Source organism: Protopterus annectens, chromosome 1.part0, assembly GCF_019279795.1.
Source record: "Protopterus annectens isolate FY-2018-M chromosome 1.part0, PAN1.0, whole genome shotgun sequence".
Classification (NCBI taxonomy): domain Eukaryota; kingdom Metazoa; phylum Chordata; order Ceratodontiformes; family Protopteridae; genus Protopterus; species Protopterus annectens.
In genome coordinates, this window is record NC_056725.1 from 1,802,076,602 (window position 1) to 1,802,098,877 (window position 22,276).

General features: G+C 39.8%; 1 protein-coding gene across 3 annotated transcripts in view; it reads right to left on the bottom strand.

Moving 5' to 3' along the window:
* UTRN (utrophin) overlaps positions 1-22,276 on the bottom strand; it is a 4,744,936-nt gene that overhangs the window by 3,336,876 nt on the left and 1,385,784 nt on the right. For all 3 annotated transcript variants that reach the window (XM_044069601.1, XM_044069592.1, XM_044069610.1), the window contains one exon: positions 179-358. In XM_044069601.1, the coding sequence (XP_043925536.1) occupies positions 179-358 (180 nt within the window). The remainder of the gene's footprint in view (positions 1-178; positions 359-22,276) is intronic.

Sequence of the window (22,276 nt, forward strand, 5' to 3'; positions counted from 1 at the left end):
AACCACTTCTTTCAAGAATAAATTGCTGAAGGACACACTAACAGCTCTCATTGTCCAACCATCCAACTACCAACTTCTTGAACTAAATAGGCCACACCTCCTGTACAGAAATTCCACTGTATCAGCAGATGGAACTTTACTACACTCATTACGAAACAAGTAAACATTAAAAGAATACCTTATCAGAGCAGTCCTCGAGCTTTTGCACTAAACTATCCCAGCACTGGGTCAGCTCTTCCACATCTTTGTCCATCTTTTGTATGGCCACATCATTACCAAGCAGCTGAGCTATACCATGTGCAGCATCACTCAGATGGTCCAGTGCCTGACGTTTAACCTCCATGTCTTCCTTCAAAAGCTGTGACAGTAGAAGAAAAACATTTTGAAAGGAAAAAATGTAATTTTGCAATTCCCATTAGTCATTCAAAGTAAATACTAAACTGTTGGAACATTCTGCAACAGGCATATCACACAAGTTCAACATAAGCATGTCTTTGTGTTACAAGGTAAAGTTTCTAAGAAAATAGTCCATTAGGGATGCCCAAGACTAAATATTTAGATGGAGACACAAAACAGCCATGCATAACAAACACCCCTGATGAACAGCATCATACAGCACATGACTGTCACCAATGGTCCAGTTTGTCAAAAAATCATGAAGACAGTTGTTAAAAGGAGCCAGCATTAAATATACAGCAGCTGTGGGTGAAAACACACCTCCCAATAGGAAACTTATGCTTCGCCCCCACTTTACAGCAACTCTACAAAATATCTGATGGAATTACACAAGGAGCTGATCTATGACAGGACCCTCTCCCTTGATGGGTCCTTATCTGAATTCAACATTCTGCGATATCTACATGCCGATTCTGATTTATGCTGGGCAACATGTTCAGATATGCAAGTGCACATACCTCTTTGTGCTGGCCGCTAGCAAGTACCTTCCTCGAGGTCAAACAACGAAGATTAGATTTAATGTCAACAAGTAGTACACAAGTGTACAATAACTATAACAACAATCTGCAAACAAGGGTTGAATAAAATTCCACACAATTAAAACACTTTCTGGTGCCTCAGGACAGAGCAATTCAGTGAATAAATTGCAAGACAAGCCAGTCATTTTAAAAATCACATCAATTAAAAGCAGTATAGGCAAAAAGAATGTCAATTAACATAAGAAGAATGAGAATAAAAAAACATCAAATTGGATGCCTCAGTGTTCTAACCATTTGTCATCAAATCACTACACTTAAAATCATTATTTTTTTTAAAACATCCTCTTTCATTAATATTGGGTTATTCTAAATTTCTACCTGTTATTCCTCTAGAAACACCCAAACTAAAAGTGGTAAAATGGCCAGCAATTATGCTCACACATTTTTTATACCTAATATCCCTATGGTGATCCTGTAATCTAAGCTTAAAATGTTGCTCAACTGACCCAATACAATATAAGAGAGTATCATAAAATATAACATGATATAACATAATGCAATAATAACACAATATAAAGTAAAATATAATATAATTCCTAAGGGAAAATGCCCCTCCCCCTGAATTTAAAGCATTCTACAACATTAAAATTCTTTACTACTTAATTTGGTAAAAGTCTGCGATATAAAACCACAACTAGAGTATCTTTCACAATAGAAAGCACCCTTTTAGAAGCTAATTCAACTTAGTAAAACATCAAATCTTACGACATGAATGTGTACCATCATAACTCCAGTACTCCAACCTCAACTAAAACACACTAAAGGGGTGCAAAACAGCTTATTATTTAAGAGTACTCAACAGATACTGACATTAAACATAGTACACTTTCTTCAACCCATTCATGCCTAGGCACTTCTTTGTTTGAATGCCAAACCACATAATTTAAATCTAACTTTTGTTGCGATATATCCTTCTTTGGATAATAACTTTACAAATAAGACCTTTATAATAATGCCATCTAAGGTTGCCAATACAGTTCAAAGCATGCATATATAAAGTGAAAGAAAGTGCTTAACCAGTCAGCATGAGACATTTCTAAAAAAAAAAAAAAAGTAAGACAAATAACCAAATATAAATATATTCAGACCTAAGCTTATAAGAAATATTTAAAATCCAATTCATTATTTAATCATTTTGGGTAAAAAGCTTCTGAAAGAATGTACCTGTTTCACCAGTAAAAGTAAAACTGGATCCAGATGTACATTTACACATGGAAGACTTTATAAGAAAAAATATTAAACCAGTAAAATCAAAATTGTGAAAAAAAAAATGAAAATGTGTCACAGGGTGAGTCAAAGCTGTTATTATCTGTATCCATACAAGGCCCAAAACTCAGACTCTAACCAGCCATGAGGTCTGTCACATGTGTAACACTTAAAACCAATGGCACTTACACCAATATACACAGCCTATTTGATAACTACCCATTATTAAAGACCAGACTAAATATTTAACACTACGCATGGAAAAGGTGTTCCAATAATGGCAAACTGAGAGACCCTTAAAATGGATAAGCTGAATAGTAGTTGTAATAAAAATGTAGTTTTATCAAGCTCCTCTGACTCACTGTAATGCTTCAATAAAATAATTCTTAAATAAGAAAATATTAATTCAGTAACATATTTTAGTAGCTGTTGGGGAAGAATCCTTGTAAGGCCTCAATACAACAACCTGTGTGTACTTGTGCAAAGACAAGTCACGGTAGTATCAACAAAGTACTTATCTTTCAAGACAATGTCAGTAATCTTCATCAGAAATCTCATGATTCCCTAATAAAGGATCTTAAAGTAATGGCAATATCAGACAGATATAAATTTTATAACTTGCACACAAATTGGTAATGCTTCCGCATCCTGATACAGCGGGTCTTCCAGGGTGAACTTCCCGTTATGAATCGTAGATCAGCAGTAAAAAGTTGCTACATTAGCATCAAACTCCTCATGGTATCAAACCCCACAAATAAACCTAGAGATGCACATTTAATGGGGTCAAAGGTTATTACTAGGTTGTTTATATGTGAATATCTAACATCTTCTTTTTTTGATTAGAATCCTCCTTATTAATACTTCGAAAGATTGACACATCACTTAAATAGTTCACACACACTGCTAATATTGCCAGACGATTTAATAAGTAATCTCCAATTCATGCTCTAAGTTTATAACAAAGATTTTCACAGAAACTCTGACAGTCTGCAGAAATGTCTTTGGACATCTGTTGCAGACAGCCAAATACACTAGGTGACTGCTGTGACAAAAGTATGCTCCAGCTCCTATACTTTTTAATACAATCAAGCCCTCTAAGAATATCTTTATGCAGTTTGAACCAAATAGGGCACAGATGTTTTACACAACCATTCCCTGTTCTGACTTCAGTTTAGAAAAACAATTTGTGCTAAAGAGTGTTGACTAGGATGCATGGGGTGGTAACACAGAGACTCTTCTACAGGTAAAACAGCTGCAACTGAAGCTCAGGTTGTATTAAGCAGCAAATCTGGTTCAAATGACTGCAAATATTAAATATGTACTAAAAGACAAAGGCAGCAAATTTTCAATTTATTTTCTTTTACATCAGTGTATTAAAAAAGAAAGTTGCATGGCTTTAAATTTGAATACTTCCTTAACTCATGATTAAATGTCATCCTAGTTGTGACTGGACAGATTTTGTCATGGGTTACTCTAACAACTGTACATAAGTACCAACAAAGTGCTGAATAAAGTGACAAAAAGTTCTAAATAATTTTAGATGAAGTCTTGTACTCCCTTGTGTTAAGTTGAATGGTGGACTTTGGTCATGGGACATGCTTCAAGTCATCAAAGTGCTTATTGAAAGAAAAACAAGGGATTCAAAGGTAGTGTGTTATACAATGAACATCTGTGTTGCCTCCACATGGGTTTCCAGATACAGCTGGACTTTCCTCGTCAGCACCCTGGCAAGAGGAACTATGACAATGGAGGCAGACATGTAGCCTAGAGTACTTAGGAACATTTGTGCTGACACTAATTCCCTGTCCTACTTAGCGAACGGCTTAACTCTGGGGGATTCAGGGAAAATCTCAAGCTGGAGAGAGGATGGATAGAGAATCCCCACAACCTTGACTTCATCAAGGAGGCTGCCTAAAGAAGAATGAAGTGATTGTCTAAAGACAGGTACATACAGATTATCATTGATCTGGAGAATGACACATTAGCAATAACTGCACCTGAACAGACCAAGCAAATGGGCATATTCTTGCCCTGAACCTCAGGAGGTGTCTGCGGTCCTTGAAAGTACTTGCATGTCCAAGAGAGTTCAGCTTCTTTGAACTGGTTACTCCAAAGAATCTGTTCAGCTTGGAAAGATCTAATAGATCTCCAAGAACTATAACAATAATAATAATACCACCACCCATTTGTTGTCCAGGTAGACCCACTGGAGAGAAAATCCCTTTTCAGGGACGACCCACTAACAACGGCTGGTTAAATGACTTGCTCAAGGTCACATAGTAAGGCAAATGAGTTCTGACAGACTCAGAACCTATGCCTCAAGAACTACAGGTCACACGCAACCTCCTGAACGAACTCTCAGATTATCCTTACTTGGTACCACAAAAATGAGGAAATATCCCTTGCCTTGTACCTGCTGATCCAAAACTGGTTCTCTAATGCCTCCAATTATGAAGGGATTTGAGGCATTGCCATAAAAGCGGGGGAAAGGCTTTTAATTCAACCATGTAGACTATGTAGACAACCATGTAGACCATCACTTACCCATATGTCTATTGTTAATGAAAAACAGGTGGTTATGAAGCAGAAAATCTACACACTCTAGATATGGGAAGGGGAGTGAGGTAGGTTTTGAGATAACAGTATTGCCTGCTGAAGTCTTGAGAGAGATATTTTCCTCCCTTCTTTCTATCTTGTTGCCTGCCTTTGCTCTTGTATCTCTACAGGTTCATAGGTAAATACTAGGTAAATCAGTCTGCAGATAATTACATGCCTAGCCAAAAAACAGTTATCAACGGCAAGAATCAAACTCTGCACTTTGAGTCTGTGAGATGAACACTTTAACCCATTATGCCAGCCTCCAGGCCCATTTCATTTTGAAAGTTCTCTTTTGCTTAAACTGAGGCACTTTTGATTGCTTCCTGCAAAAGAACCCCCAGCTTAAAAGGGTAGAAACAACATTTTGACAAATGTCCAGATTCTACTGTCCCTTTTTGCTCTTTTTTTTGTAAAGACTTCTTTTGCAGATGAACAAAATACATTGTCTAGGGAAGGTGGGAGACAGCCATCCCTTGAAATCACCTGGTACATCCTATATCTGTAGCTAGGCATGCCTCCCTATAATTCTGACTGTAGCTGTGCATCTACTACAGGCATCAGAATCATTACACCTATATGTTACAGCATGTTTCTCCACTTTAAGGGCTACTTAGGTAAGCCTGGTGATTTTATCTTTCATGGTTTCACCCACGATTTCTGGGGACACAGCCTCTATCTGAGGAAGACCCCTTGATTCTTAATTCATGTTGGTCTGATAATTTACCCTTCTGAAGGTCAAGGCTGCAGACGTATATTTGCTTTTGCCAAAAGCATCAAAAACACTGATCTCTATTACTACAGAGCAGACGGAACCCTGGAGTTAACTTTGATCCCCTGGAGGCACCCAGAAAAACTACTACAAGATATATTAGAGGGTTTTACAAAATTACTGGACTCCATGACTCTCTACATTGTGTGTTGCTTCTTAATGCTGGGAGCTGAGATTCAGACTCCAAAAAGACCAACCTAAAGGCCCCTCAAAAGCTTGAACAAACTGGGTAATGCAGAGGATCTTTATTCCTCAATCTTAAGGAGGTCCAACTATCTTTTTGTGGCTTCAAGATATCCTTGAAGCCCCATATAAAGTGCTCCTTTATTGGGTTTCGAGTCCACATAAGGGAGAGATTTTCCATACTGAAGCCCACAAAAAATTGTTTCCTCATTGTCTGTACCATAACCAGGAGGAAAAGAAGATTTTTAGAGTACACTAGGTTTTACCTCATCTAGTCTGCAGTTCAAGGAGACAGCAGGAGTCATCTCTACTTCAACTTTGTGGAGGAGCACTGTCCAACACTGAAGGTCAGGCCACTTGTGGGCTTAACCTATGCCAAATGATTCCTTAGTGAATCTGAAGACATCAAAGGTGTCTGATGATATCAGCAGGGTTTGTGTCCAATTTTCAAGCTGTCTGCCTAATACTAAACTGTAGTATCATACAGCTAATGCTAGCTGGGCTCCAAGAATATCCTGCACCAGGATGGTTGGGATGGGGTGGGATGTCTTGGGGGAGGATTCATCTGATGGTGCAATATGAATTAGCAAAGAAAGATCTCCATTTCAAGAAGCCAGAAACTGACATCTGGTTTGGCAATTTCAACTGCTTTGATAGAGGCCTTGTCAGTACATGACAGAAGCTCTCACTTTCTGCCTTCAAGGGGGTAAAACACACACGGAAATATTAAATATAGGTCGTCACAGTACCTGGGATGGACACAAGCCATCACCTCTTAGGATCTGGAGCCTTCAGGACTCACAGTCACTAAAACCTCCTATACTCTTGCTTGTAGAATCCTTGTCAACTACTCTCTGACTTTTCCATTTCTTCTGAATATTTGCACACCACATGGATGGTGCACCTGTCATTTCAGCATTAATTGTTGGTACAACTATTTTATTACATAATGTTAATACAGTAGCCTTGTGTCAATCAGTGCTTATATTTAACGGTCAATAACTTGCCATATTAAACCTGTAAAATCTGTGCGACACAAACCACTATTCCACTGATCTGATTTTCAGGTTTAACATTATTCGTAAAAGCATTTAAAACACACAAGTTAATGTTTTACAAAACAATCTGAGATCAGAAGTTAACTAGTAAGCATATTGTTTTAGTGTCACTATATATTACAAGTCTTAACAACTTGATCACTGAATTTTTTTACTTTGTATTACAGTCAGCTTTATTAACAGATCTACATTTTGGCTCCTTTTTTCCATATCAATGCCCTCTTAACACCAACAGCTGTTTGTGCTTGAGGAAGGTCTTTAACTTTCATCCCTGTAATGGAGCTTTTCTCGCCCCGTCAACGGTACATCAATGATTGCACCGAAGGGATACAGCGAATCTCACCAAACAAAACAAACACTGTTATTGTAGCCTTTTGATGAAATCTACTTTCTACAAGCATAGACACATTTCTGAGTTAACTTCTCCAGAGACACCATGGAATTCAGAGATGTGCTAGGCTAGCCAAACAATTCAAATACAAATTTCTATGACTAATAGCAGGAAAATAAGACTCCCAACTGGGTGATGACTTTGGAAGTCACCTGGAATGGAACAATGAACAGATGAATAATGATCAATCGCTTCCTGCAGGAAAAAGAACAGTAGAGACAGCAGTACTTCTCCCGTTTAAACAAGGTCAGCTGATGTTTTGGGCCCTGGTGCTAGGAAAAGAAATACGCTTGGCAATGCAGATGAACAAAAGCTCTAGAAGTCAGACTGGAATGTGGGCATCTGCCACATTCCATAGATAAGGAATTGTGCAACAGCAGTGACTTCTACAATAAACATCAAATCCACTATATCTGATACAGAGGACACACACAGACAGGTCTTGCTGACCTGAATCACAAGCAGTATGACCAGCATCAAGGAAGGGGCATGAAGACAGTTAAAGAGTCAATGCTCAAAAGGGTGAATCTTGAAGTACAGTTGTAGTTGTACCAAAGGTGGCCTGACTCCTGGAAAGGAGGTTGTGGCACTAATGCTAGTAAAAGTGTGCAAAAATGACCAAGTGGTTGTGCAAATGTCTGAAATGGAAACATTCTTGAAACAAGCACACTGCAGGTGGCCACTCCTTTAATGGGGAGCACTACAACAGCAGCAAGCAGCAACTGCCAATGGTCAGTGCAACCCATTAAATGAGTGGTCACCTGCAGTGTGCCACTCCTTTACTGGGGTGCATTACAACAGCAAGCAGCAACTGCCAATGGGCAGTTCACCACTCAATGACAAAACAATGTCCTTGGCAATCCACCCAGAAAGTGTTTACTTGGCAACCATGAGGTCTTCCCTTCTTGGAATAAAACAAGTGAACAACCGGCCCATTATTCTGAACACATACATCTATTTTAGCCTACAGCTGTGCTAACAGTTTATTATCCATGTTATGAAGGACTCGTCTTCCCTTGGTTTCTGCCCCCCCCCCAAAAAAAAAAAAAAACAGGTAGATGAATGAACTTCAGAGGCAGCTCAGAAACCACATAATGTGACTACCAAGCATTTTCTCTCAATGTGTTTTGCACCTGTCAAAAAACACCAAGCCTCTCTCAATCAGACTTTAGCACATTTGTTCCTCTGTGGTGAAGAGTCCTCCCTATACATGAATGCAAAAAGGAATGAGAACACCATGTCACCATGGAGTTCGCAATGTCTTCTCCACATGGCTCTCACATGCCCACTATGAAGGCTACCATCCATTTGTGATTTGGTGAAAAACTCCCACCTCCTTCAAGCCATGTCTTTTGCATCCTAACCCCTCCTACAAGGGGACTGATGCATTCTATGGGCTGTCTCCACCCCAAGAACAGGCATACCTATCCTTAACTGTCAGCTCTTTCAAAACTGCTAATTGATTCCAGGACACCTAGGCTACAATCAGAGGTGTACACCAACATGGCCTCAGAAACAGATACATATGGTTCCCTACACATAGCCTGCGGCTCAGACAACTGATGTGTAGGGATGATGGCTACTAGGAAGAGACTATCTCACAGGAATACTGTTCATTGCTAGAGCCTGCTTGCCAAACAAGGATCATCTCCATGCAGAGGGGGTACTGACTTTGTGCCTACCACCTTGCTTGCTTAGATACTACCAGACATACTTGTATTATGACTGTATGGGAAGAGGCAGTTTTGTTTTAAAGATCTTCAAAGCAGGGGAACTGCTCATAGTTCCAAATGACTAGCAGTAGGGTCATACTTGCTGAACTGTAAGAGAACCCAGGTAGGATATGCAATCAAAATGCTGATCAGAATATGCAATAGCAGCAGAAAGAGAAAGCCCATGAGAAAGACTGATAAAGAATGCCCATCACATTAGGGCTTTGATATTACAGAGGTGCTTACACCAGAAGGTCTTGTGAGCTCTTGGTGATACTTGCTAAAGACATCTTACAGTCCACTGCAACACTTGCACATTCAAGCATGCAAACAGAACTATAAAGACTGTGGAGGACATCGGGTCCAGCAAATAATGCAGCATACCTCTCAACTTTCAAAGCCACAGAAGAAAACAATCAAAGCATAGCAGACAGTTAAAAATCATAGAGTTTAAAAATGCTTATGCATACATTTGCACCCTCAAGGCCTTTGAGGAATTTGCAAAATAAAAATTTGTAACCTGAAAGTTACTACCATCTCTATGTCGATCACCCCCACACACACACACACAATTACCACCAGCACTATTTGGTAGCTAGGCAGCAGAGAATACTTCTATTTAAATCCACCATAACTAGCACCTCTGAACATACCCTATAGCAGCCTGCTATATATATATATATATATATATATATATATATATATATATATATATATATATATATATATACACACACACACACACACACACTATATATACTACATATCATATACTAGAGTATTAGATTAGAGACCCCCCCCAAAGTTCTGACAGCTAGCTTAACAATAGATACTCATGACCCAGCAGTCATTAAAAGGACATATAAATTCAGACGGATGGTAGGACAACTACATTTTACAGCTTGCCATTAGTGCAGTCCGTTAATGACTTTGTAGTAATTCTTCCCCTATACAAACATGGGAGAAGACTCAGAGTGCAGTCTATGCAGATGTGCTCCCCAGTCTTGTTTTAGGAGGGCATTTTCTCCATTCCACTAACATTTACATGCAGACAGCCCTCAAAATAACTGAAGTTTCCCATTAATATATGCTGTCCTTTAATTCCCCAAGGAGAATCAGACAGACTACCCTAGCCTGACAAAGTTAAAAATACAAGTGTATCAAGCGTCCCACACAAGAGCAGACTTGGAACAACTTTCCAACGCTGAGCAATACACAATTTAATTTGAGCTCTCAGCTGTTCCTGCAACGCATTTGTAGGAATTAAAAAAGCTATTATTGGCAGCAACAATAAATCTACAGTAATATTGAAGCCAGACATTAACTACACTTACGTGCACAGTTGTATATAAAAAAGTGCTTTCATAACATTTACCAATTTAATAACTCAGAACTCTGTTTCACCTTAGCTACCAGCTCACACAAGACAACATCCAAAAAGATATTCTGTCAGTTCCACAACAGGGTGACAAAACATAAATCAGACACATTCAGCAAAGTAAGGGACAGCTGAAAGTTATGCATTAATTAAACTAGGAAGCCAGAGACAGAGTACAAGGAAGCAATCCCTCTTCACCCACAGTATTTTCCACCAAGAAATCACTGTAAATGTTAGACACCATTACCAGTTTACAGATGCGCACCTTTTTCTTTTAGGTTTGCCAGCTTACATTCTCTCATGTATGCTACTACGCATTTCAAACCAATACTTTGTGGGGAAAGTTACTTCAGTGTCTTCCACTGGTATTTTTGACCAATGTGTACTACAAAATGTCAGTTTCTCATGGGCTTTACTGTTCAGCCAATGAAAGTGGAACAGATTATAGGTTTGTAAGCCAGTACTAGGCCTGCCCTTGCGAGACATTTTAAGCCAAGCCGATTTCTCTTTTGGTGCTCAAAATAACCTATTTCATTTGGTTATAGATTGACCTTATCCATCCCATGGTCAATAAATTATATATTACCCCTATTAGGAATAACTGGGATCATACTACAAGTAATTTGAGGGAACCCATGCATGAGTTAAAGCATTTAGAAGCAACATCTCTCTATTAGTAGTACGGGAGCAGTCCCGGGATAAATTTTCTGTTTCTTATTCACAGATTTAAGTTGCACTTGAAAATGGACAGGTACGAACTCTGTTTTATCTATACGGTGAGTGTGTTCCATAGCAGCAGTATCCTCTGCAAAATATACATGACCCACCAAACTGTTTTGCTGATATTGCGGAAGAGGTTTAGATCCCTAGACTGAGCATTTCTGATGCCATATGACTTACTGATGTGTACTAAATCCGTAAGTAATGGGTCGGAGGATGCCCTGCATGCCACAAACACATCACCATCTTAGCAGTCAGTAGGATACAGAGTACAGTGACAGGGCTTTGAGTCGGTCCACATAGGATATGCTGTTTAGGCCTTGTATCCTTTTAGTAAGGTATCGCTTACGGTATCATTAAGATTAATCAGAAGCAGCATAGCATCTGTAATTTTGGAATATGAAACCAGAGTGCTCTGCCAAATGTGGAGCATTGCGAGGTATGTGACACAGAGCCTGAGACTGGAGTCTGTGTTGCATGTCCACCAAAGCCGCCAAAGTCATTATCGCCTGGGCCTTTCTTCAATGGCAAGAACAGGCAATGGAGTATCCAACTCGGACACTGTGAAGGTTGTCATCCAAGACTCTTCAAAACATATGGTTACACACAAAACTGCAGCCAAAGGAAATGAAAACTTGACACCGATACAAGTGAATGCATTTACAAGTAGTTATATTAAATATAACAGTGTACAAATTAGTTTTTTTTTCATTTAAGAGTAACCAGTGCACGATTTCTTGAGGCTAAACATAAGCTAGCTAAGACCATGCAAGTTTTTTTTTTTTTCACATCTGGAAGGGAAACAGAAATAGAACAAAGATCGACTGTATCTAAACAAGGAGACATTAGACTAACGTGTGCTCTCAGCATGATTAAACCTAACTTTAGTACAGGTAAAGCCTTTTTCTGTAACTGTCCCCATTTGGAATAACCACCACAATATGCAGAATATAACTTCCATTTTTAGAGTGCACATAGTTCTGTGCATTTGCTGTGACTTAAAAGGGGCTTAGCTGGATTTTAAAATGTGTTTAGTTTCTGGTTTCTTTTGTGTTTTTAATGAACCATAGTTTGGAAAATGTGACATGGGTTCACGCAGAAATGAGAAGTAACATCTGTATACAAGATCAGCTTGCGAACCATTAATGTATGCATGTAATTTGCAAGCTGGAAACACATTCAAAAGAACTATCCTGCAGAATATGTGAAACTAACAGCTTCTTATCCGAACAACCTTACAATTTTATCATGGAATGCCAACATACCTCTCAACCTGGAATCATAACAAAATCTGGACAAAGGCCCATGAAAAACAGGTACAACTGGCCAAAAATCTGTATACTAGTTAACGGAATTTGCATACATAACTATGTAACCCCGCTCACTCCCATGGAATTGTGGGATGCCAACTTTTAAATGCAAACTGAAGAACAGACAAATTATGAAACAAAACAAACAGAATAGTATTTTAGTTATATTTGAACTTGTGCAAAACTAAAACACAAATTGTTTATAAAAATAAACTGCTTCTACCCATCTACACTAAAATGCATGCACAAAGTCATTCACATTATTCATTACAACACCAAATGTCAATGTACACACCTTGACTATTTACATACAATAAGAATGCAGAAAATATTTACACACAGATGTACAAGGTAATTAACTAATATATTATTTATGCATTTTACACCTGCAGTCTCTCTATTCCCATCTTAGTTATTTCTAATCTGTTTTAAATTATGATTTGTGAAGCAGACAGCCTTTCTGTAATTTACTCCCATCTCCACTTTATCCTGTAATCCACCAAACTTCCTACCCACTCCTGTGTGTCTGATTATTTCTGCAATACTAGTCCCCTTGCTTGCAGCTGTCAACTGCAATATTACTTAAAGGATTAATACAATGTCTGTTTCATTACTAAAACAATCAACTGAAGCCTCTAAATAAAAACACTGTCAGACCCCTTCGCACGTCTCATCCATATCCAGTCACTTGAAACTACTTAATGTATGCACCTACCTGTTCTCCTGTTCTAATTCCATGAGTACTGGTTTTAACTGCTAAATTCTATCGCTAGTGAACAGCTCCGCACACCCTCTCAACAACCCCTTACCTTCCTCGACCTCACTCATAACTTCGCACATTTATAGTACGTCATGGTATTTGTAGGTGCCCTAAGTCACAGACATATACCAACGCCATTCTCACCCATGGGCACTGATAATTGAGAAAACTGGGGCAGGAATAGATGGGCTTTAAATGGCACTAGGGCCATTAGCCTAGTAACCTCCTATGATCTAATGATCTACGAAGCAAATATACACGGACACACAAATTTCTATGTTCCCTATAAGGAAGAAAACAGCATGCACACAGCCAAACTCAGTGCTTTCATTTGTGCACACTGGTCTTACAAATATGCAAAGTATGTACTCATACCTGTAGTGCAGCTTTACAGCATGTCATTATAATAAGCACCCCAATTCTGGGGAATTGTTAGACCAGTGATCCTTGTTAGCAGCATATAGTGTACAACAGCAGCCCTCACAGGGTGCCACTGCTCATATACTTAAGTACATCTACTCCGTCACAGTGTGGCTGCTGACGTCTTTGGTGTACTTGACCAGAGATCTTTGTGAGAAACACATTAATAACATTTACAGTCAGTGACATTAGCATGTAACTCTGGTCATTGTATTCAAACAGTGGGAAGCCAAAGTAAACAGGATAAATCATGCAGTAGATGCTGTGTATCTTTTATCAACATGCTAACAGAGAAGCATGCATAGACATATGCCAATACATGGTGTTCTAATTATATATGCGTTCTCTGGCAACACTTGCCACAGTTGTACTGACACCACTCAGCATACTGTATTCTTACAGCCGCATATGGTCACCCATCCCCTAAAGTCTGGTGTACGGCACATAATATGCCTGGATGGGATGGAATATCCTGACTTATTTACATGGGGCAACAAACACACTGGTGAATGTCCTGATGTTTTTCATTTCAGTGAAAGTGTCTTATGTTTGTACTCTGGCAGCACCTACAACTGCCATGTCCTCCACTGTGACTGGCAATGCAAGACACGGGACTGTGCCTTATGGACAGTTGTGGTATTTGAATATCGCTCAAAATCTTGATAGAGCTTCAAAATGTTTTATATTTTTAATTTCGACCTCGGAGTAGTATGTAGGTTTACGTGTATTCAGAATAGGTAGATTGCACTGTAGGGGTATACAGAGGACAACAAACATACTCGAGCAGCATGTGCCATACAAGTTATGGTGTACAACTTACTGATAACTGTTCACCTCTCAAAATACTTCTGTACAATGCTTACAGTTTATGCATAAGTTTAGGTTTGTGAGTGCAGTCAGCAAAGGTTTGCTTAAAATCGGTCTGTTGTGATAAATGCACTACCCTGGTAAACGAACATACATAAACTAATAAAATAGCAAATAGTACTTTTTGATTTGTCTATTATGTAGCCAAACCTCTCTGCTTTGGATAAAGTCATTACCCCGGACATACAAGTAAAATAATAGTAAAAACACAGAAGTGGCAAACACGGCAGGCAGATAAACAAATGTTTTATTAACAAAAGTAAGTGTTTTTGCGAATATCAACCACACTTCATCACATTTTAGAACAATGATACATAGTCCCTGCTTAAATACAGAACTAATCAGCTCATTACATAATCAGCATTAGTAACTGTCATGACAATTATAAACACCTTGAATTCAAGTAAAATACTGAAGTCTAAAGACACCAATAACCAAATATTCACTTTAGTTGCTGCTCCAGTACCAATAAAGGACTCCAGGTCGATCAAATTCAACACTTTAATATTCAATAAAATATACAAGCTTAAAGGATTTATTGCTTTCATTTCTAACACACCAGAAACTTCTTCAGAATCAAATCAAAATCTGAAGAAGTTTCTGGTGTGCCAGAAACGAAAGCACTAAATCCTTTAGGCTTGTATACTTTATTGGATATTAAAGTGTTGAATTTGATCGACTGGGAGTCCTTTACTGGTACTGGAGCAGCAACTGAAGTGAATTATAAACATCTTCCCAAAGCAATATGACAAAGGGTAATACATTCACAAAAGTTGCCCTTTGTATCAGCCCTTCTTTATCAAAAAGTAACATTGTTTGCTGAAATCTTTCACAAATGTATCATAAGCCATATCAATGACCCATTTGCACAATAAAAAATGACTGTCCTAAACTAAAAAAAAATATAATTACTAAACTAATATCTTACCTATTCAATACTAACAATAATCATCTTGGCAGCAAATTTAAACCATCCAATCGTTATCCTTAAAAAGCATGTGTTGCCACTTAGTGAATGTAGAAGCAGAAGAGAAAAACTAAGGTGTACTTACAATATCTAATATGTCAATCCTATTATGCACTAACCAAAATAACAAATTCTAACTTCCAAAACTTGTATCTCATGAGAATAAACTCGCTCAGTTGATAATAGCTATCGAATATAGTTCAAAAACCACAAGGTAAAACAAAATAACTTAAGATTCATACATATAGCAAACAAAATACTAATATATATTACACAGAATACAAACTGAAAAAATATATAATAAAAAAAATATTTTATAAATAATGTAAGCAAGATCAATAGACAGACACTATACAGCCATCAAAAAGCTTTATGGTGCATGTTATTTATTGGCTTGTTGATCGGTTAAGAGAGCTGCTCACACGTGCCATTTCTTAAATGGACTGGAAATCTGGGATAAACACCTGGGAAAGGAAGTGATGAAAATGCAAACACTGTTAAAACAGATTAAGAAGATATAAGGAGTATAGATAATGGACATATACTATAAGCAACCATAGCCACTGGAAGACTATAAAAATCACTGACTACTGCATAGCATCACATAAACAAGATACACACTGACTTTGCACATCAACACACTTTTAAACAGTTACAATTAATCGTGAACTACATGACAAGAACACTATCGGGTACAAGTTCCAGACAAAGTGCTATGTAAAATAAAGACCACAAGAATGTAGGTAGTCTACTACTTCGTACTCAAAGCATCAAATGTAGCTGGGTCTCAAATAAAAAAAAAAAAGTACACAAATCTCTCTAAATGCCGCACCAGTGCACCCCCTCCCAAGTTAAATGTATACATCTTTTTTAGCTTGTACTGCAACAGCATCTACATTAACAAAAGTAACTACTAGTGCACAAAGTGCTGCCATTACTATCCAGAATGGGAAAGGCTTAAGTGCATTAATGATGTCAAAAGATAAGCTTTGCTGTGCACCCATTATGCAATATACAGAAAGTACAGGTGTGTACACTTACCATAAATGTATATGTTCGAGTGTATTCACTGTTGGTCATTATATTTGGGTTATCTGCTTGCAGTAGCCCTCAGTCGGCCTGATTAACAAAGTCTTGGGTCCTGAGTCGGTTGCTGTCCCTTCTTCCACGTCAGGTCGTCAGGGATATAAAACATGCAGCAGACACTATTACATCAGTTTTTCTTGCCCCAGATGTCAGGTGCCCCCCCCCCCCAATCTATAAATACAGGGATATACCTCCAACAAAAAAGCAAATACACCAAAAAGCTTTTTGAGCATAGTAAATGAGAGTAGAGGTATAGCCAAAAGAAGAAAGGGGGCTAGAAGGAGGGTAACCAGGACTGCAACAGTGAATATACTCGAACATCTACATTTATAGTAAGTGTACACAACTGTACTATGTTCTTTGTGTTTCACTGTTGCAGTCATTACATTTGGGTAGATTCCCAAAGCTAAGGTTGGGAGGAGGAATTTAAATATAATTAGGACCAACTATAAGGCCCTACAAGACTGCAGTGGCAAAACCAGCTCTGGATTTAGAGAAAATTGGCAAATGATAATGCTTGGTGAAAGTATGTACAGAACTCGAGGTAGCAGCTTCTAGGATGTCCCTTGCAGGAACGCCCCTGAAAAAGGCTGTAGAGGTAGATGCAGCCCTGGTTAAATGGGGTCTGATGCCCTGTGAGGTAGGGTTTTCCATGGTGCTTATAGCAGAAATTAATGCCTATCCATTTTGAAATGGTTTGCTTAGAAATAGCTTTCCCCTCTGTCCCTGCAGCAAATGCCACCATCAGTTGTTTAGATTTCCTTTGAGGTTTAGTCCTGTCCAAGTAGAATCTAAGTTGTCTGTGCACATCTAAGGAGTGCAGTATCTGTTCCCCTTTGTTCTGTGGGTTAGGAAAGAAGGTAGGCAAATGAATATACTGATTAAGAGCCACACTGAATACCACCTTGGGCATGAAGGAGGGACTGGTTCTGAGGAACACCATGTCTGCATGAAAGATGATGAAAGGCTCCACTGCCATAAGGGCCTGTAACTCAAGATACCCTTCTTGCAGAAGTGATTGCTAAAGGAAAGCTGTTTTCTAGGAAAAGAATTTTAAATCTGCAGTAGCAGCTGGCTCAAAAGGAGGAAGAGTGAGTTTCTCCAAGACAAAGTTAAGGTCCCAGGCTGGAGTTGGAGCTCTCCTCGGTGGCCTTAAATTTTTGGCCCCTCTGAGGAACTGCTTGAGCAGTGGGTGAGAGAAGAGGGGAGGCTCTGTGCTACAATGAGCTGAAATGGCTGAGGCATGAATTTTGATGGAGGAAAAGGACAAGCCCTTATGAAGCATCTCAGTCAAATACTGCAGAGTCTGAGGTAAATTGGGCACTGCTGCGCTCATCCCTTGAGATTGGTTCCAGGAACAAAATATTTTCCATTTTGCAGCATAAGATTTTCTAGTACTAGGCCTCCTAGCCTCTAAAATGATATCCATCTCTGATTTACTGAGGGGTGGAAAAGACGAGATTAGGTAATTAGCCAGGCTGCTAGGTTCAGGGTTTGCAGCTGAGGATGCAGAATTTGGTTCCCCTGCTAAGACAACAGGGAAGGAGTCAGAGGCAGGTGCCATGGGGCCAAGCATGACACACTGCGCAGGAGGGGGTACAAGTGTTGGTGTGGCCAGTCTGGTGCAATTAAAATCGTCCTTGGCCTGTCCTGTTTGATCTTTAATAGTACCTTGGAAAGCAGAGGAGGAAAGGCATAAACTGATAGATTTCTCCAGCTGAAGGATAGAGCATCCACTTTCCAAGCTAGTTTGTGGGGAATCCTTGTACAAAATTTATCCAATTGATGGTTCTGGGGGGAGGCAAACAGGTCTATATCTGGGCTCCCCCATTTTCTTGTCAACATGTTGAAAATCCTTGGTTCCAGTTTCCACTCGTGTGGGTCCATGAGGTTTCTGCTTAGTCCATCTGCCAGTGTACTTAGTTTTCCTGGCAGGAAATGAGCTTGTAGATTCACTTGGTAGCTCAAGGCCGTGTTCCACAATGCCATGGCTAGTCTGCAGAGGAGGTAAGAGTGTGTACCCTTCTTGCTTGTTTATGTACCACATGACCGTGGTGTTGCCCGTCTTTACCATTAGGTGTCCTGGAAGAACGTGGTCCTTGAAGGCTGTCAAAGCATTCTGTACAGCTAACATTTCCTTTTGAATTATGTGTAGGTGCATTTGACTTGGGTTCCATTTGCCCTGAACGCACTTCCCTGCCAGGTAAGCCCCCTATGCATAGTCTGATGCGTCTGTTAAGGTATGGGTGGCAGGGGGTAGTGTGAATGGTAGTCCCTTGTTTTGGTGGCAGGCCTCTGCCCACCAAAGGAACTCTGGGCATAGACAAGGTATGATAGGAATCATAGCTTCTAGTTCCTGTGAATGTTGACACCATAGGCTTTTGAGATACCAATGCAGTTTCCTCATATGCAGCCTTGCGTATGGAATTAGAAGAATGCAGGAGGCCATGAACCCAAAGGCCTGCAGTATTTGCCTTGCAGATAACTGGGGTTTTGTGGCCACTTGAATTAGGTTGTCAAATGAGTCAATTTCTCTGGCGTGAGGAAAGCCATTTGGGAAGTTGTATTCAAGCTTGCTCCCAGGAATATAATTTGTTGACAGGGTACCAGGTGTGATCTCTTTTCATTTTTGGTGTACCCCAGACAAGTCAGTACCCTTTAAACAAAGGCCAGATGATTCAAAAGAATGTCCTGGCTTTCTGCCTGAATTAGACAATCGTCCAGGTATGGTTGTATTTGAATATTTCTTTGCCTGCAGAATGCAGACTGGAGCTAGGCACTTTGTGAATACCCTGAGAGCAGTAGATAAGCCAAAGGGCAGTGCAGAGAACTGATAGTGCATGTCGCCTGCTTTGAAGCGTAGGCATCTTCTGCAAGGCTCCCTGATAGGGATGTGCAGGTATGCTTCTTTTATGTCTAGTGTTGCCAACCATGCATCTTTGCCTAACATGGGAAGCAGCTGGTGAAAAGTCAGCATCTTGAATTTTGGAATCACCAGAAAGGTATTTAGAGTACAAAAGTCCAGGATAATAAGTCATGTATTGCCTTTTCTGGGTACCAGAAAAAGTCTTGAATAGAAACCTTTTCCCTTTTCCTCTTCTGGTACCAACTGAATAGCCCCTATGCTTAAGAGAGAGAGTACTTAATTTTGGGCCTCTGCCCACTGATTTGGGAATAGATCTGGCCATCGCTTGGTGTTGGTAAGGTGTGGAAGTGAAATCTGTATCCTTGGGCCACTATTTAAAACCCATTTGTCCTGGGTAATGAGTTCCAGGTTTCTGGCCTGCAGACCAATCTTTCCACCTAAAGGAGCATTCAGTTGGGAGGCTTTAAAAGCAAGTCATTGAGATAGTTTTCCATGGGGGGAGTCTTACTACTCCCTGATTTGGGTGCAGAAACCCCCCACTGCTTAGTCTTGTGTGCCCCCTGGGACTGAAACCTGGGGTTTCTGCTGTGTCTGGGTTTGGCTTGAGAAGACCTGGAAGAGGCTGGAAAGGACCAATGCCTACTAAATCTAGGAGGCTGAACTTGTAAGAAATCTTTAACAGTTTGCCTACATTTAGCTTTATCTTCCATCTTTTTAAGAACTTCCTCAGCCTTGTTGCCAAACAGGCGGTCCTGATTTAAGGGAGCATCCAACAATTTAGCTTTAACATGATCAGGCAGATTGCTCCTTAAGCCAAGCATGCCTTCTGAGCACAGACCCAGTAACAGCAGCCCTGCAAGAGGCCTCTAAGGAATCAAATTCACATTGCAAAGTATGTTTTCCAACCTGTTCAGCAGAATACATTAAATCCTGTAATTCTTTATTTTCCATACAGTCAGGAATCAACATAATTTTCTGTTTAAGCAATCCAATAACATGTGGCTGATACTTTAACATATGAAACTGGCAGTTTAAAGCCCTAATGGCCAAAGTTGTAGAAGTGTAAACCTTCTTACTCCATCTACCCAGCACCTTGGAGTCTCTATCAGAAGGGGTAGGATTTTTAGGAGTAGAAGCTTTAATGCCCTTGGGTCCCTGTGAAATAGTCTCTGGATTCGCAATAGGATTTTTAAAAAGGAACTTGTGTGAATCAGGAACCTTGTAATATCTGTCAGGTTTTCTGGGAGCAGGAGGCAAAGAATCAGGGGCCAAACTAGATTCCGAAAAAGCATCATCAACAATGTCTAGTACAGGAGGAATAGCTAAAGGCCTATGCTGAGGCAGGAGTAAGAAATCCCCAAGCCTCTTTTTTTTGACTCAGAAAAATCCTGGCTTTCCGAGTGTAAATGCTCCCTTAGAGTATGCAAGGTTTCACCAAAAGAAAAATCCTCTGGAGGGGAAGCAGAGGGAATAGAGTCCTCTGCACCAGAATCCTCATAAACAGATAAGGGCAAATCCAGATCATCAGAAGAATCAGAAAAATAAGAATCCTGTTCAGAAGATTCATAAACAACTTCAGTCCTAGGTCTCTTAGAAGGGGGAGGTTGGCTTCCCGTGATTACAGTTGTAAGATCTTCAGCCATTCTTATTTGTTTTTTAGGCATAGAGGCCTGAGCATGTGGCCTGGGAGTCGGTTTTTTAGGCATGATTCTAGATTTAGGCCTAAATGAAGGAGGCGGTTTAATATGCAAGTCCATAGGCCTGAATACACCCTCAGAAGCTGATGCCTGCACAGCGGCTCCGGACCCATCCAAGGTAGAGACATCCATGGGTTCCATAGTTGAAGCATCTCGCGGCATACCGGACTCCGAATGGGTCTCCGTAGAGGCCTGCGAATCAGAAGTAGCGGGTATCAGGGGCTGCGAAAGTGCCTCACTGAGTACCGGCAAACATGTGACTGGCTTAAGAGAAGCGCCGTAGGGAGTTTTGGACCTTGGCAGCCTGTCTCTGTCTTTATCTTTGCGTTTTTTTCTAAATCCCGGTAGTCGGATGGCTAACAGCCATCATTTCTGGATAATTAAACAGAGAACTGAAATATTTAGAGGCAAAAATATACAGACGTCTGATAGTGCGCTGATTAAATAAAGCACAAAACCGATAGCAAGGTACGTCGTGGTCAGGGCCTAGGCAAGGAATACAGTATGAATGAAAATCTTTATGGGGTATTTGCTTTTCACAAGTAATACAATTATTAACTTTTACTGATATCGGTAAGGAGCAAGAAAAAGTTTCCCCAATGGGGTACTTAGCTTTAGTTGAAGACGTCGGTTCTGAAAATCGAAAACGAAAATTTCAGGTGTCTGCCGACCAGCACTTGCTTACTGCTTCTGCTTTGGGCACCACACGGAAAGAAAGACTGATGTAATGGCATCGTCTGCATGTTTTATACGCCTGACGACCTGACGTCATGGAAGAAGGGACAGCAACCAACGGAGGACCTAAGACTTTGTTAATCAGGCTGACTGAGGGCTACTGCAGGCAGATAACCCAAATGTATTGACTGCAACAGTGAAACACTAATAACATCAGCATACTCTAAAATGAAAACAGCAATGAAGCTGCCAGTGCTACAGACTGCTCTAAGCACTCCCAGACCTGCTGTGAATGTGATGTCCATCCACTCTGCTCACTATGTGTTACTGCTGTGCATCTGCTACATACTGCTGTGAAGGAACGTTAGTTAATTCAATGTAGTACGAGTCTGACAGTGACTACAAAAACAAATGTAAATTAAAAAACAAAACTAAGTTTAAAAGAACAGCCCAAACCATATTCCCACAGGCTGCCAGTCTCCCTCACAAAGCTGATGTCATCACACATGCCCTGCACATGATGACATGAGTGACAACTAAAAAAAAAAAACTGGGAATTAAAAGGGCCACATTATTTGGACCTCATAACCGTTAAATACAGAGGAATTCAGTACATTT